Source organism: Hemitrygon akajei, chromosome 8, assembly GCF_048418815.1.
Source record: "Hemitrygon akajei chromosome 8, sHemAka1.3, whole genome shotgun sequence".
NCBI lineage: Eukaryota > Metazoa > Chordata > Chondrichthyes > Myliobatiformes > Dasyatidae > Hemitrygon > Hemitrygon akajei.
The window spans coordinates 141,606,412-141,622,915 of NC_133131.1; the positions used below are offsets into that span (position 1 = coordinate 141,606,412).

At 39.8% G+C, this 16,504-nt stretch overlaps 1 protein-coding gene across 6 annotated transcripts in view; it reads left to right on the forward strand.

Annotated features, from left to right (window-relative positions):
• Nucleotides 1-7,491: 7,491 nt before the first annotated feature.
• Nucleotides 7,492-16,504, forward strand: part of zeb1b (zinc finger E-box binding homeobox 1b) — a 143,072-nt gene continuing 134,059 nt past the window's right edge. For 3 of the 6 annotated variants that reach the window (XM_073054780.1, XM_073054784.1, XM_073054781.1), the window contains exon 1: nt 7,618-7,746. In XM_073054780.1, coding sequence (XP_072910881.1) covers nt 7,665-7,746 — 82 coding nt within the window. In that variant the 5' untranslated portion in view covers nt 7,618-7,664. Of the gene's footprint in view, nt 7,576-7,617; nt 7,747-8,687; nt 8,757-9,170; nt 9,404-16,504 lie in introns of those variants that run through there. The other 3 variants (XM_073054786.1, XM_073054785.1, XM_073054782.1) reach the window with 3 other exon arrangements.

Consider the following 16,504-nt stretch of genomic DNA (forward strand, 5'->3'; position numbering starts at 1 on the left):
TATTCATTCTACCAAAGTGCATGGCCATACACTTCCCTACACAGTATTTCATCTACTATTTCTTCACCCATTCTCCTAATCTGTCCAAGTCCTTCTGCAAACTCTCTGCTTCCTAAACAACACCTGCCCCTTGGCCTATTTTTGTATCATCTACAAATCTGGCCACAAAGTTAACAATTCAGTCATTGAGATCATTGGTATTTAAAGTGAAAAGTAGTGGACCCAACACAGACCTCTGTGGAACTCCACTAGTCACTGGCAGCCAATCAGAAAAGGCCCCCTTCATTCCCAGTCCTTGCTTCGACCAGTCAGCCAATCTCTTGTCATGCTAGTATCTTTCCTGTAATACCATGGATTTTTATCTTGTTTAGCAACTTCATGTGCAGCACCTTTTCAAAAGTATTCTGAAAATCCAAATAACCAACATCCACTGACTCACCTTTGTCAATCCTGCCTGTTACTTCCTCAAAGAATTTGTCAGGAATTATTTCTTCATCATAAGACCATAAGACATCGTGTCTGCTCCGCCATTCAATCATGGCTGATCCTTTTTTTCTCTCCTCCTCAACCCCGGTTCCTGGCCTTCTCCCCATAACCTTTGATCAACCAAGAACCAGTCTTGATCCAATCAAGAACCTATCAATCTCAGCCTTAACTACACCCAATGACCTGGCCTCCACAGCTACATGTGGCAACAAATTCCACAAATTCACCACCCTTTGGCTAAAGAAAATTTCTCCGCATCTCTGTTTTGAAAGGGCACCCCCTCTATCCTGAGGCTGTGCCTTCTTGTCCTAGACCCTACCAACATAGGAAACATCCTTTCCACATCTACTCTATTTAGGCCTTTCAATATTCGAAAGGTTTCAATGAGATCCCCCTTCATCCTTCTGAATCCCAGCGAATACAGACCCAGAGCTATCAAACGTTCCTCTTATGAAAACCCTTAGTGGAGTGACATTTGCAATTTTCCAGTCCTTTGGCACCATGCCAGAGTCCAATGAATTTTGGAAGAGCATTTCTAATGCCACCACAATCTCTAATGCTACGTCTTTCAGAACCCTAGGGTGCAGATCCTCTGGTCTGGGTGACGTGTACCTTTAGGTCTTTCAGCTTTTTGAGCACCTTCTCTCTTGTTACAGTAACTGCACCCACTTCTCTTCCTTCACACACTACAACATCAGGCATACTGCTAGTGTCTTCCACAGTGAAGACTGATGCAAAATACTCATTCAGTTCATCAGCCATCTCCGTGTCCCCCATGATTATTTCTCCTGATTAACTCCACCACCTCTGCCATAGCAGCTTGCCAGGTTCCACTGTCCTGGGTCAACCTTTCAAGTTGTCCCCAGGCTTAGCCTTCCTCTCCCAGGGATGAGGTCTTTGGAGCTTCTGTAGCTCTTGGTTTTGACAGGATGGGGTTGCTAACCCCATGCTTAACCCTCCTTTCGCAGCTGGCCTTGGCACTGTCCATGGCGGAGTTAGGCAAGATTTCCTCTTAAGGAAACCATGTTAACTTTGGACTATTTTATCATGTGCCTCCAAGTACCCCAAAAGTTCATTCTTAATAATGGGCTCTGTCCATTATAATGGATTCCCTATATGTATTTCTAACATTATTTTTATAATTCTTTATTCTTAGTAATTGTTGTTTTATGTTGCATGGAGCACCAACACACTACAATTCCTAATACTTTACATATAAATGCACTGTATATGGCGAATAAAGTTCATCCTTAATCCTAACCTCTTGCCAACCATGAAGTCAGACTAACTGGCCTATAATGTTCTCTTTTGCCTCTCTCCTTTCTTACAGAGTAGAGAACCGCACCGAGCTGCAGTTGCTTTTCAGCTAGAAAAATGATGGAAGTGTTTAAAATGCACCAGTCACCACCTGCAGACGCCCCCGTGGGCGTCTAGAAGGCAGAGGCTTCCCATATCCACTGCTGGAAGTGTATTGCGGGGCTTACAAAGCCCTTGCAACAGACAGGAATGTGCAACTCCACCAAAAGTGCGATTTATCTCATTTGTTCATTGTAACACCTAGCTGTCACAGTTGTCTACACAACGGTGCTAATTGAACTTCAAAAGTAAGTTAATGGTTGTGAAACATATGGCCGGCTTTTGAGAACATTATAATTTAAAAAAAAACGCTTTGAATTCGGCCAGGAGATGACTAAGTGTAATCGGCCATTTTAGCGGAGTGCGCTGCCCTTGCGCCGTGTAATGGGATCTGACCTGCCGGCCCAATCATTTCCAGGGGATTTGACATTGAAACCAAGATTTCTCCACCACCAGAGCAACCGTACAAAGCGAGCCAGTAGGGGGTTCTGAGCTCATTACTTTTCGGTGCCTAACAGCCGATGCTAGGGAGAGAGAGAGAGAGAGAGAGAGAAAGAGAAAACTTGGTTGGATTATAGCAATCCAGGGCGGTGGAGGTGCTTCCGCAGCGGTGTGGCTGGCTGTGAACGAACCCCACTGCAGCGCCCAGACCCTGGCACCCAGCTCTTCCAATGAGAAAACACCTGCCAAATAACGCGCAACCACACTGAATTCACTTTGGATTGAATGTTGATTTGCCAAAGCGGATAGGGTACGATTTTATCCCTAACCCTTTACACCGTTCTGTTCGCAGCAAAGAACAAGGAGCAAATCAAACCTCGTAGCTACAGAAAGGCACGCAAACTCGAGTTAGTTCCAGACGTTTGTACCCACGGAGGGGAATGCGAAGAACTTAAATAATGAATGCGAACGTTTTTAAACTGTGCAATCAATCAAAGAGAGTGGGCTACCGAACAAAACTATTTACGCGAGAGAAAACCATTCCAGTCCCAAAGTTGTCAAGGGCACAATTGTGAAATAGTTTTAAAAATAATATTAAGTAAACAAAAGGACTGACGAATGTCGTGGGTACCGTCATTAAAGATGAACAAAACAAGCAGATCATTACATCACAAACGAGACGGTCTCTCTTTGAAAGGGTTTAAACCACCTTACTTAGTTTGCAACCGCGTCCTACACGACTTAAGAGTTGCAGAATAAGATTTCGTACATCAATATCACAGACCGTTACATAATGAAAAATATGGTCAGATGCTCATAATTGATAACAAGGGTAATTCCCGTTCATCTTAAACTAAAGTAGACTGCCCCCTGAAATTCGGAAACACACCGGGTAAATGTATGGTTTTCCTTCCAGATCATTAATCAGTTTTCATGGAAGTGTGAACTCGCAGCAAGTCGGTTTTTTTTAAATGCCTGGCGAACCATGTTCTGACGAATAAAACAGTCTCCTACTTTTATTTTGCAGTAATTTATATTCCTGTTGTTATTTGATGCGTTGACATCAAATCTACGCGTTTTGGAGGTAACCAGCTATCACCCCCCCCCCCCCCCCCCCCACCAGTTACCGCCAAAAAGTGTGAATAGAGATTACAAATTTGTAAAAAGCTTAGATATTATGTTTACTTTTTGGACGTGATTAGTAAAATATATGTTTTAAGTGTCATACAGTTTGCATCTGAATAGTAAATACTCTTCAGCCAAAATATGTTTTCAGAAATTTGAATTTCCAGTGTTGCTATTGGTTTCAAACTCCTCTCTTGGGTATGTGGACAACAGGACCCCTGCCAGAAGTAATCTTAAGAACAAGTAAGTTCTTAAAATGGGAAATCACTTTGCTTACGATTGTGAAATTAACGTAAATTGTAGAGTGATTAGAGCACAGAATAAGTCTATTCAGCCCATCATGTTCAAGTTGGATTTCTATCAGAACAATTCTTTAGCTCCACTCCAACCTGTTTTCTCCACCATGGATTTATCCCATTGAACCCTCCATTACATCTGTAGGCAATGCATTCCAGATGCTGCATAAACATCTTTCCTCACGACACTGTTAGTTCTCTTACTTTTTACTTTATACCTGCGATCTCCAGTCTTCAAACCTTCCACCAGAAGGAACACCTCCACTGACCACATTGTACAGGCCTATCATTGGGCAACATGGTAGCGCAGTGGTTAGCACAACACTCTACAGTACCAATTACCACCGCTGTCTTTAAGGAGTTTGTACGTTCTCCCCGTGAGAGCATGTCCCACCGCACCAACCACTCTCTGAGTAAAAAAACCTTCCTCTAATATCCCCCTTGAACTTCCCTCCCCTTACCTTAAAGCCATGTACTCTTGTACCGAGCGGGGATTGCCAGGCAGTGCCAGAAGGGCCTATTCCAGGTGCTATCCTAATAAATAAATAACCTTTTTATATAGTTGCATCAAACCTGCCCTCAGCCTTTAGTTCCTTTAATCTAACCTTGTGTCTCAGCATCTCATCCACTAAATCTTTTCTTAGCCCTTTTGATGCCTTCATATCCCTCTGTATTGTGAAAACAAGATTTGAACAGTATCCACAGTATTTTTCATCCCTGTTTTTATACACCATGCCAAATGGTCTAATCGTGATGCCTGGAATTAAATCTGATTTATTAACACTTTGTTCATCTGCCCTGCTACCTTCCATGATTTGTGCATGACCCTTATGCCCCTACGCCCCTTTTAGAAAAATATTTTCTATTCTATTACATCTCATTCTTTCCATCAAAATGGACCACCTCACCTTCCTTTGCATTAAACCTCTTCTGACACAGGTCTGTCTGCCTGTTCCACCAGCCTGTTTATAAACAGTTTCATCCTGCATTGGGTCTCAGTCCAAAATATCAACTGTACTTTTTTCCGCAGATGCTGCCTGGCCTGCTGAGTTCCTCCAGCATTTTGTGTGTATTGCTCAGATATTCCAGTATCTGCAGATTTTCTCTTCTTTGTGGTATAAACTTAGAAGTTGTGGCTTGCATCCCTAAGATCCTAAAAAGCAATGGCACTAACACCAATCCAAGGGGAATGCCACGACTCACCTTCCTCCAGTCAAACAAACTTTAACCATGACACTTTGTTTTCTGCTACAGTACTAAGCCAACTTCACATCCTTCTACTGATGTCCATTTTATCCAATCTGCCTTAACTTTTATAATAAGCCTTTTATATGGCACCTTCTCAAAAGTCTTCCGGAAGTTCATTTACGCCATATCAACTCAAACAAAAATTATATGTTGCTCCATCAAATGTTCTATCATACTGACTAAATACTATTTGCCCTGAACAAATCTATGCTGAACAAACCTTTTTTTGAACTAATTAGAATCAGAATTAGTTTTATTATCGCTTATAAATGTCATGAAATGTGTTGTTTTGAGGTAGCACTCAGTGGAAGATGTAGAAAAATTACTGTAAGTTACAGTAAAGGATAAAAAGGGCAAAGGAAAAACAGTGAGATACTGTTCATGAGTTCATAGACCATTCAGAAATCTGATGGCAGAGTGGAACACACTGTTCCTTAAAAGTTGAGTATGCATCTTCAGGCTCCTGTATCTCCTCCTTGATGGTAATAATGAGAACATTACCCTCCGGATAACTATTAATCCTATCCTGGATCAACGTTTTTGACAGCTTTCCTACTACTAACTGGTATCTGGTTGCAGAGCTTTTCTTTGCATCCATTTTTTGAACAAGGGGACAACATTTGCTACTGTTGTCCTTTGGCACAATTCCAATATCCAAGGAGCACTGAAAGCTTCTGGTCAGTGCTTCTGTGATTTCTTTCCTTCGTTTCTTCAGCTTCCTAGGATGCATTCCATCTGGTCCTGGTAACCTAATAACTTTAAGTTCAGCCAATTTTCCTTATACCTCTATGTTAGCAATTTTTAATAGATGCAGAGTCTCAACTATCTTCTCATTTATTATTACTTCAGATGTACCATCTTTTCTGGTGAAGATAGACACAAATTACTCATTTATTTTTTCTCAATCCTTGTGCAAATTTACACTTTTGTTCTTAAAAAGCTTAACTCATTCATTTATTACTCTTTCAGTATTTATAGGTCAATAGAACATTTCTGCATTAACATTTATGTCAGCAGCTAATTCTTTCTGATATGGTCCCTTTTCTTGAATTGTTTTGTATTTCACTTTCCTTCTGTTTCTTTTGGAGTTAACCAGTTCTCACTGGCATTTACAACCTGACACTCATCATATGCAACAGTTCGTCTTTGCATTATCTTCCTCTGCATTCTTTCATTATCCCGGAAGCTGTGTATTTATTTGTTCTTCGTTCATGAACATTCCTCATGGAATTGTATCGCAACTGTATCTGAGACACTTCTTCCTTAAAGGAATACTTTGTTATGTTTACCCATTGTTGTGTTTTGTATCTCCTGAAACTAATCGAAAGAAAAGCACAGGAGCTGGAATATGTTTTGTCTACTTAGTTTTTCCTTTAGTGAGGCAGCCACATATGATGTGGTGATGTAATGGCATAAGCCATTCATGTAGTTCTTACACATAACCCACAATGAATTATGTAAGCAAACAAGGAATGCTTAGTCAAACCATACATTTACAATATTACTGAAATATTAAGTACACTACACCCATCAACATCGAGTTCCAATTTACCAGGACCAAGTCCAATGTAATCCTATTGAAACTGGCCTTCATCCAATTGTCTTTTTTACACTGTGGAGAACAGTCCATTTCCTTTTCTATAGCAAAATTAAATCTTATGATGTTATAATCACTATCTCCTAAAAATTCCCTTATTGAAATTTGGTGTCCTTGACTTAACTCATTCTCCAGAAACCAATCAATTTTAAAAGATCTTTACTCTCTATGCCTTTAGTGTTGTTACTATCCCAGTTTATACATAGATATTACATGGAGTCCTGCAATATAACCACTGCATAATCTTCCCAATTTTCTATAACTTCTCTGCATATCTGTTCCTCCAAATCTCCCCCACATTTTCATTTTCTGTCAGCCTTTGTACCAATGTTGTTTATTTCATGCATAGAAAACATTTCTTGTGTATACATCATTAAATATACAACCACTATTCCAAATAATTGTTCACATAACTTTAATAATCAAAATATCATTTAATTCCTTTTGATGCAATTCAACTTCTAATTTATAGTTAAAATATAATTTTATATTTCTTTGGCTTTTTATTTGTAAAAAGTTTCTATTTTGACACGCACGTATTCCACTTTGTTTCTTAAATAGCACAAAGGTCTCATACAAATTTTCAAACGTGAATGCACGATATTTATCATATTCAAACGAATCTGTTATTTATATAAAGGGACATATTCATAAACATTCATATACTGTGCACGAATAAATTGCCATCTATCTTTGCATATCTATTTTCCCTTTGGAACGATACACGTTGGTGACGCTGATGCCACACAATTGCTTTCAAACCATGGGCACTCACTTTTCTCAGTTTTGAATTTCCCGCGGCACATTCAAATTGAGCCGCAAATGCAAATGTTGCAGGAGCGAGTTGGGGGGGGGGGGTCGTATGGGTAGTGCGAGTTGGTGGGTGGGGTGGGGTGGGGGGGGGGCGGTGAGAGAAGGAGCGATCTCCAGGGCAACCTCCCGTTCCCATAGGAAGCGCCGCGTGCTGGCAGAGCCAGCCGGCCCGCGGAGTGAGCGCGCTGGCGAGCGAGGAGGGCCGGCGGAAAGGTAGGTGTGTCGCAAAAAAAATTTATAAAAGTGTCGCAAAGAAGGCTGGGGGTGGTTGCACGCGTCCTGGAATTTGACAGCGCTTATCAATGAAACGAGAGAGCGAACGGATCATGGCGGATGGCCCCAGGTGTAAGCGCAGAAAACAGGCAAACCCGAGGAGGAAAAACGGTGAGCTTTGCGGCCGATGGGGGACGGGGGGTGGCGACTTCAGGCGAACCCCTAGAGCCGGCCGGCCCTCTCCCGGACTAGGAGTGGACGGCGAGAGGGACAGGAGAACAGAGGAGAAACAAAAGAAAAACTTAACTCGGGAGAAACTCGGCTGTTGCCGGGGGGGGGGGGGGGAGAGAAGGAGAGTGACCGATTTAATCGGGAACTCGTGAGAGAGAGAGAGGGAGAGATGAGGGAATCAGTTCCCTGCTTCGGGCTTTTCTTATTATTTGCTGAGCAGGGAGAGGAAAGTGCCGTTAAAGTTGTGAGGGCGAGCGATTGTGTCGAAGTGGGTTGGTTACCTGCTCGGGCTCGGCCCGGCCCGGCCCGGCGCCTAGCGGTTCACTGGCCCTGGACCGTTATACGACGCAGTAACCGCTCTCTCTCACTCCCTGTCTCTCAGCTCTTTATCTGCTCAGACAAGCCTCCTCCCTCCACCGAGCCCGGGGCGATCAATGTAAGGCAGCGCAGATATATATATATATATAAACTCTAGTACTTTCGCTGCCTCTTCACCCACAAAGTGTTTCTGGCCAGCTGAATAAGACGCATTATTATATACGTTTTCACAATTTTCCTCTTTGCCGAACTATATCGGAGGGGAAAAGAAACTTATTACCTGACGCAGTCGGAGTTAAAATTGTTTAAAGAGGAAGCAAGACTTTGTTTGCACAAGGCATTTTTTTCCCTCTCTCCATAGATCCGGTGTAAACATAAACAGTTTTCGAAGTTTTTTAATAGTCTATCTCCCTGCGTTTTGTAGAAGAAAGATTTAGTTTAATATGTGCCCTTTCGTCGTGTACCTGTTTGGTGCCTAAATGGGTGGTAACGGTTTGAGAGCGTTACGGGGCCTCTGGCCGCTTTACTGACTCGGGGATCCTCGGCTAAACAGCTATATAAGGAGTACATTTACATTACAGCCTGAAAGGAGTTGCATTTTTTCTTCTTCGTTTGTTTATTTAAAGTTTATTGTGAGTATGTGTTTCTTAATGGTGACCGTATGGAATAGTGCCTTCTTCAGGGTATCGGTTATATTTCAGTTCGAGAGTTGCGATGATTTTTATGTGTATGTTTAGTTTAGAAAGGTTGAGATTTCTTTTTCCATCAGGAAATACGAATCAACGGTGTGCTGAGCATTACCCCTCCCGCATTTTAATGACTATTGTATATTTTCCCTATGTAATTATCAATTTTAAAACCTTAAGTTTTAGAACAGTATTTTGATCTTCTATGATGTATACATTTGTTTTAAGAATTTAATCTATTTTGGATTAAAAAATATTTTCCCATAATGGTTGATGCTAAGTTGATGGGCTTTTCCTGCTGACGAAATTGTGACATGTGCGCCTGCCGCTGCGAGCTCGCTGGAGAAGGGAGGCAGACCGATGTAAACATGTTTACCTGAAAAATGGGACTGCGACGATGTTTAAAAATGCCAAGAAAAGCTGGAACCTGCAGATTTATTTATTGTTTTCATCTCTAAACGAAATAGAAATGTGATAGTGAAGCGGGATTTTAAAAAATAGAAAAAAAGTACTTCCGTTCAGCAGGAGAAACCGATTCCTGATTGTCGTGTCGAGCCGAGCTGACAGGCTGCAGCAAATGGCAACTTGTGCAGGTAGAAATGGTGTTAGTTTCAGCCCCCTCTGTCTGCTTCAATCTCCAGGGAGAGATTTATTTACCATGGTTGCAGTAAGGTTATTTTCCTTTGTGTTTTGCACGGGCATAATCTGTTAAAGGTACTTTGCATTTTTTTCAGTCCCAGCTTTTTTAGATTTAATTTTGGAACTGCACGTAGAATCATAGAAATAGGAATGCTTTGAGATAGTTTTTTTTTGTATTTTTAAAAATCTCGACATGCACGCCCTCGTATGCATTTCGTCTCGGTGTGTCGTTCGCTCTCTATATATGTGTTCCGGGGAGGGGTGTAGTGGTCGTTAATATCTGATTAGATTGACGCCTGGAAGCTCCTGCAGAGGAGCTAGTGGAGGAGGGGGAAGAATTAGCATGTTTGTGTTGGGTGGTGGTTATTGTGCAGGACGTGTGCACAGGTAACAAATGCGATGGGAAGATTGAAGATTTTTTTTTAATACAGTATTTAGTGTTATTACATGTTTGCTGCCGGTTCATGAGGAAAATAAAATATGCTAGCAGATTGCACATTGTGTTAAACGAGAGCTCCGTATCTCTAATCCTATTGGAGCAGTAATAAATCTTTAATTTTTTCCAAGTCTGTGTATGCTCTGTCTGCCCACTAGGGTAGCTTTTGTATATAAAAATGTCCAGGTTAAAGTGATATAAAATGTCTTTTTCTTGCAGGTTGGAGACTTCAAATTTTGTTAATTGTTCATTTTATATACATTTATTTCTTTGATCTTCTGTTTAATTTTTAATGGAGGATTTATCCAAATATCGTTTATACTCCACAGCTTCACACCATTCATTTTCATTTAGCTGCATCTCTTATGTGTAGTTTCTTTCTTTTGAAATGGAAATTGAGAGTCTGGGCATGGATTTATCCATATAATCTTGTATTGATGAAATATACAGTATATTGACTTGTAGAAGTAAACCTCTGCACTTCTCAACAGGTGCCGAGAAAATTGGCAAAATAAAGTTCTTGTTTCTAAATCCTGTGGGGGGGGGGGGAAGAAAAATATGGGTTCACACTGTAGTGAAGAAATGCGACAATGGTATAGGCACTTAACATTTGGGAACACAAGGACTGGACTATTCCATGTTGTTACAGATTGATGATTTGAAAGTGAATGTAAGACAGATGAGTCCTGGATGTGTATTTGAAAGTCTTCTTTTGCTCTGCCCAAGTTAACTTCAATTTAAATGTTGCAAGTATAAATAAATTTTGTTTGTATTTTTGAGCTTGTAACCCTGAAGATTGAAATACAGCATTCGTTTCTAAAGCTTTGTGTCAGCATGATTTAGTTAGATGCAAATTGAAAATTTTCACAGCATATAAGTGTGGATTGTTTCCAATGATCTTGTTTCATTATGGTCTAAAGTGACTAGGTACTTATTAGTATTTGATAGAGGTGGAAAGATTTTCATAGATGGCTCAATATGTTGGCATACTTTATATTTGGTTACTGAGCTAGTTAACTATAGTACCATATTCATGTTAATAATCAAAAGGGATAGATTTAACTGTTAAAGTCCAAAGGAGTTATTTTGCAATGGCAAGAGTTCTGCATGTACATTTATAACTTCCAAAGCAAGTCATTCAGGATTTTCCCCCCAAACTCAGCAGGAAGCAAGCATCCAAATACTGTTATTTGAACTTTGACCTAGAGACTCTGAATGTCTTGGTATGATTTCACTTTCACTGTATCCTTTGTTGATCTAAATGCTTGTTAGATCAGATGTGTGCTTAGACCTTTTTCAGTAAATGTGCCTGGAGGAAGGAACAAAGCACTGGGTCATCCTGAGCATTATCCTTGTGTTTGTTTTCTGTTGTGCACGGTGGGGGAAGGGTCCTTGACTACTGTGTATTCACTGTGTAGTTTGGTGTTTGGCTTTCAGAGTACTCTTGTTCTTTCACCCTACACGTGTAAGATAACTGACCAACTGATCCAAATATTATGTCCGCAGCTGCATCGTGTATAAAGTAGGGTAGGGGGAAATTAATTTGGAAAATACAGTATCCACATTTTGAAGATCAGACAAATAAGACTGAATGTCTTTACACATTATACTTGTACTTTTTAACCTGCACTTGAATTACAAACGTTTACAATATTTCTCACCCTACAGTTTTGTTTTCTTTGCATGCTATATATTAAAATTATTGACTATCTTGTCAAGCATTATTTCACTGATTCTTTGTAATTGTTTTGGGAACTATGAAGTCTCTGAATTTTTAAGTTGGCACTTGTTTGTGTTATAATAGTCAGGCTTTATTTTGACTAAACCTTAAATTGGCTCTGGCGTGGTTTAAAAATTGGTTGGTGTGAATTTGTTGAGTTTCTTTTCCAGCCATTGTGTTACATTTAGAAAAGCCCAAGGAGAAAGGCATAGTACCTTTAGAGATTGTTTGCTCCACCTCGTACAGTTACTGCATTAACAGAAAGGGCCTATTCATTGATTTCTATGTGGTGAGGCATTTTTATAAGAAGTTTGTGGGAAAATTTTTCAAATTAATGCACAATGTTGAAAAATCAAAGTTTAATGTTGCAGTCATAGCTGCTGTATGAGGGAAAATGAAGAAAACACAAGTGTTTTATATCTTGCAAATGTAATATGTTACAGTTGATAGTTCTCAAGATGGAACAATTTTGAATTTGGGTAGAATTGCAACACTATGTGTATTTAGGAGATCTTGAATTTCATGGCACTTCGATGGACTTGGGATTATGTCACTGTTTCTGAGGTCATCCTTGCAACATTTTCAAACTTTCAAATCAATACTAACTGTTTAGCTCTTGTTTAAGTCATGCAGTAATTTAAATTTGTGTCTTGAAATAATTGAATACCATGTATACTAAGAAATGGGAAAGTGAGAATTGAGACTGAAAGTGACCTTTCAAATTAGGATTTTGGTATGGAAAATTAATTAATACTTGAATTTTTGGTATGTAATTGTAACTGGGGTTTTTTGTAGTTGCTATGTTCTTGCTTTATTCAGAATTGTTTGCATACTTGATTTGCCTTCCATGCTAACGAGAATTGAACGGAATGAATTTGAGCAAGTTGAACTGTGTTCTGGACCATTAAAGGTGTAGATGTGTGTCTGTTTACATGCTGGTTGTTACTATCTGGTATGTATCAGAATCTGGGCAACAGATTTAAGCCGGGTCTGCATCCATCTAAAACCATCTGGGAGTCACTTATTGAAGCTTTTGATTCACTGTCTGCTTCGTTCTGACTGGGGCTATGGAGTCCAAGGTTATGACTGTTCATTTCCGTTTTGGTGAGATGAAGAACTTTATCGCAGGGAATTCCATTTTGGCTCAGAATGTGCCAACAAAAATAACTGGAGTTCTTAATGATTAAAATGCATTTTGAAGTATTTCTGGATTCATTGGTCTGAGAAATGGTAATGTATAAAAATAGTGTTCTACCCTTGGATCTCTTGTCAACAGGTGCCTTTTCTACAGAAGGAAAAAAGGACAGTAGCGTTTAAGAATTTCTTAGAGTAGCATAAGAGAACTTATAAAACTGAAATGTTAGAATTGGGAAGAAAACACTCCAGTATTGGAGTCATGCCTTCCAAACTAATCAACATAGCCCTGCAACATCATTCAGAATTTCCTCAGTGTAGCCACCTTCAGTTGCTTTGCCATTGACCTTCTTATCGCCAAGCTCAAAGCTAGTTATTGCAATGTATACTACTGAGAGAGTTGGACTGGAATCTAGATAAGTAGAGTGCTGATTTCTATTTGCACAGTGTTTAGCTCCATTTTAAAATAACCAAGACGAGGCAATTTGCAAGCATATAACTGTATCTGAGCAATGTGTAGGTCTTATCTAGTAAGTTAAATTATAACATTGACACTACATGAGTTCTGATATTTAACAATATAACTACTTTCCATTGGAAGTGCTGTAGTATTATATAAATTCCACCCCCCCCCCCCCCATAGAAGATGTAGTGGGGTTGCCATTGATTAGAACTGGGGTGGGGTGGGGAAGAACAATGTAAACCTGACCCCACACAGAGAAAATCAGAAGCTGATTATTTTGTGGTGAGTAGCTTGTGTCTTGATGCTCCAAAGCAAATAACCACCATACGGCTCAAATCATGATTTTGATGGAATTTTTTTTCTACTTGCTGTGAAGGGTGCATTTTCAAAAGCTTTCATTCAAGCATGGCACTTGATTGGAACCTTATTTGTCCACTAACAGCACAGTCAACGTGGAAGTAGGCCATTTTGCTCACCAGGTGTGCTTTATCTACAAGATGTACTGCCTATGGCAACTTAACAAGGCTGTTTGTGTAGCACCTTCCAAACCCACTATGTCCATCACGTGGTAGGAAACTGTAATAAGAATGGAACATGTTATGATGTGGCAATCTGACTTTGAAGTATAGTGCATATCCCTTCATGGTTGCTTTTTGATAATCCTAGAATTCCTTGCCAAATGCTGTAGATGGCAATGTGCCATTAAGATCGGCACCTTGAAGGCATACAGAGTTGGACAGCCAATGAGAATTGCATGCTGAATGAATTTTCCTTTCAGAATGATCACTTGAAAAGTCAGATGAGCACAAAAATATACAAAGAAATGAATTTGAAGCAGGACATTCTGCCCTTAAAGCTTGCTTTGCCATTTAATAATGTCTTAACCAATCTGATTGTAACTAACTCCATTATTATCTACCTCTGGTAATTTATTACGTCTTTGTTTATAAAATCATTTTCAACCTATGTAAAAAAATTATCAATGACTCTGCTTCCACTACGCTTTGAGAAAGAGGGTTTTCAAAGTTCTCAGAAAACATTTTGTCTTGTCTTTGATGCAACTTATTATTCTTAAAGAGATAAATGTTCTGTCAAGACCCCCACAATATTACTTTATTCAAATTATTGTGCACTCTTCCAAACTTAAGCAGATTCAAGACTAGCTTGTCCAACCATTCAAAATTAGGTGATCTGCACATTATGGGTATTAGTCTAGTGAACCACCTCTGAACTGCTTCTAACATATTCATATCTATCATTACAGTTGCACACAGCACTCCAGAAGTCTTGATATGATGTGATAGCTAAGCAATGATATTTTTAACTGTAGATAGAAATTCTAGAAAAGGTGCATTGAAAATATGGAGTTCTTCCCTGTCCCGGGAGCCATCTTGTGGGGCAGGCCAATATCAATGATGAAATTCACCACCTGCCTTAAATGTACCAGCATGACCTTTAGTTGATCAAAGAACGAAATTCTACAGAAAGTGGTTGACACAGCCCAGTCCATTATAGGCAAAACCCTACCCACCATTAAGCACATTTACATGAAGTGTTGCTACAGAAAAGCAACATTCACCATCTAGGTTCGACTCCTACCGTCCAGGCCATGTTCTCTTCTTACTACCAGCATCATCAGGCAGGAAGAACAGGAGCATTAGCTCCCATATCACCAGGTTCAGGTAGAGTCATTATCCAATGACCATCAGGCTCCTGAACCAGTGTGGATAACTTCATTCACTACTGCTCTGACTGATTTCACAACTTGCATTCTCACTTTCAAAGACTCTATAGCTCTTGTTCTCTATATATTTTTTATATTTGCACACGTTGTCCTCTTTTGGACATTGGCTGTTTGTTAGTCTTATGTATAGTTTTCATAAACAATATTGTATTTTTTATTTTCCTGTAAATGCCTGCAAGGAAATGAAAAAGGAAAGGAAAAAGTAAGTATATGGTAACATTAATAATTTTACTTTGACTTGAAAAGTGTTTTTAACTTTAGGCAAACCACATGGTCTACTAGGTAAACATAAGAAATTCTGCAGATGCAGGAAATCCTGAGGTCCAAAATGTTGGCTACTTATTCCTTTCCTTTCCTGCTGAGGTCCTCCAGCATTTTGTGCATTCCTCTGGTCTACTGGGTAGCAGTGATTTCTACTCCCCAGGCATCTCAAAGCACTGGAAAATATTGCTAACATTGTCTGAGCAAGATTCTTCCGTTCATTGGAAGCAGAAGTGAGCCTGTGCCTGTTCCTTTCCCAGGGCAACTCCTCCAGTATTGAGGGCCCATTTATACTCAAGTCAACTGGACTGGTCAGTCTACATAGTTTGGATGCTCACGACTACACAACTGAAACACTCTTCTGAGTTCTGGTTTAGAAAGAGTTTACCAGGTGGGCAGAGGGCAAAAATAATGGATATGCCCAAAGCTGCCTTGGGGAAAAATGCAGCATCCCCACTGAGCCTGGGGTTTCACTGATTCTAGACCACTGTCAGTGATCTACTCTAAGATGCCTCCATTGGTCTTATTAGCCATCTCAAAGCCTCTGCACACAGAATGGAAGTTTAGTTATCCTGAATCTCAAGATACTATTGCAGAGCATTTAACTGAAGCATAACTTCCCTACAAAGTATTCAGTTTGCGTAGCAATTAAACCAATTGTTGATAGCTTTTTTAATTACTTGCTGTACTTGCAAACTTTGTTTTGAATTTTGCCCTCGTACAGTCAAATTCCTATACAATTTTACATAACTGAACTCCACTATTCCTCACCATTTTATATACCCCACGCATCCCTCATACAAACTCTTCTCCCTCCTGCCGTCTAGGAAAAGACACCAAAGCATTCGGGCTCTCACGAGCAAACTATGTAACAGTTTCTTCCCCCAAGCTATCAGACTCCTCAATACCCAGAGCCTGGACTGACACCTTACTTCCCTATTGTCTTGTTTATTATTTATTGTAATGCCTGCATTGTTTTGTGCACTTTATGCAGTCCTAGGTAGGTCTGTAGTTTAGTTTTTTTTCCTGTGTTGTTTTTTACGTAGTTCAGTCTAGTTTTTGTACTGTGTCATGTAACACCATGGTCCTGAAAAATGTCTTATTTTTACTACGTACTGTACCAGCAATTATGGTCGAAATGCCAATAAAAGTGACTTGACTGGATAAAGTGGTTTCTTTATTTTTGCTGTTTCAGAGGACAATTTCACATTTTCCTCCTTTATGCTTTTACCAGATCTTTGGCCATGTACTAAACCCATCTGTATTCCTTTATTTGAACATTTTTTAAAGCAAAATG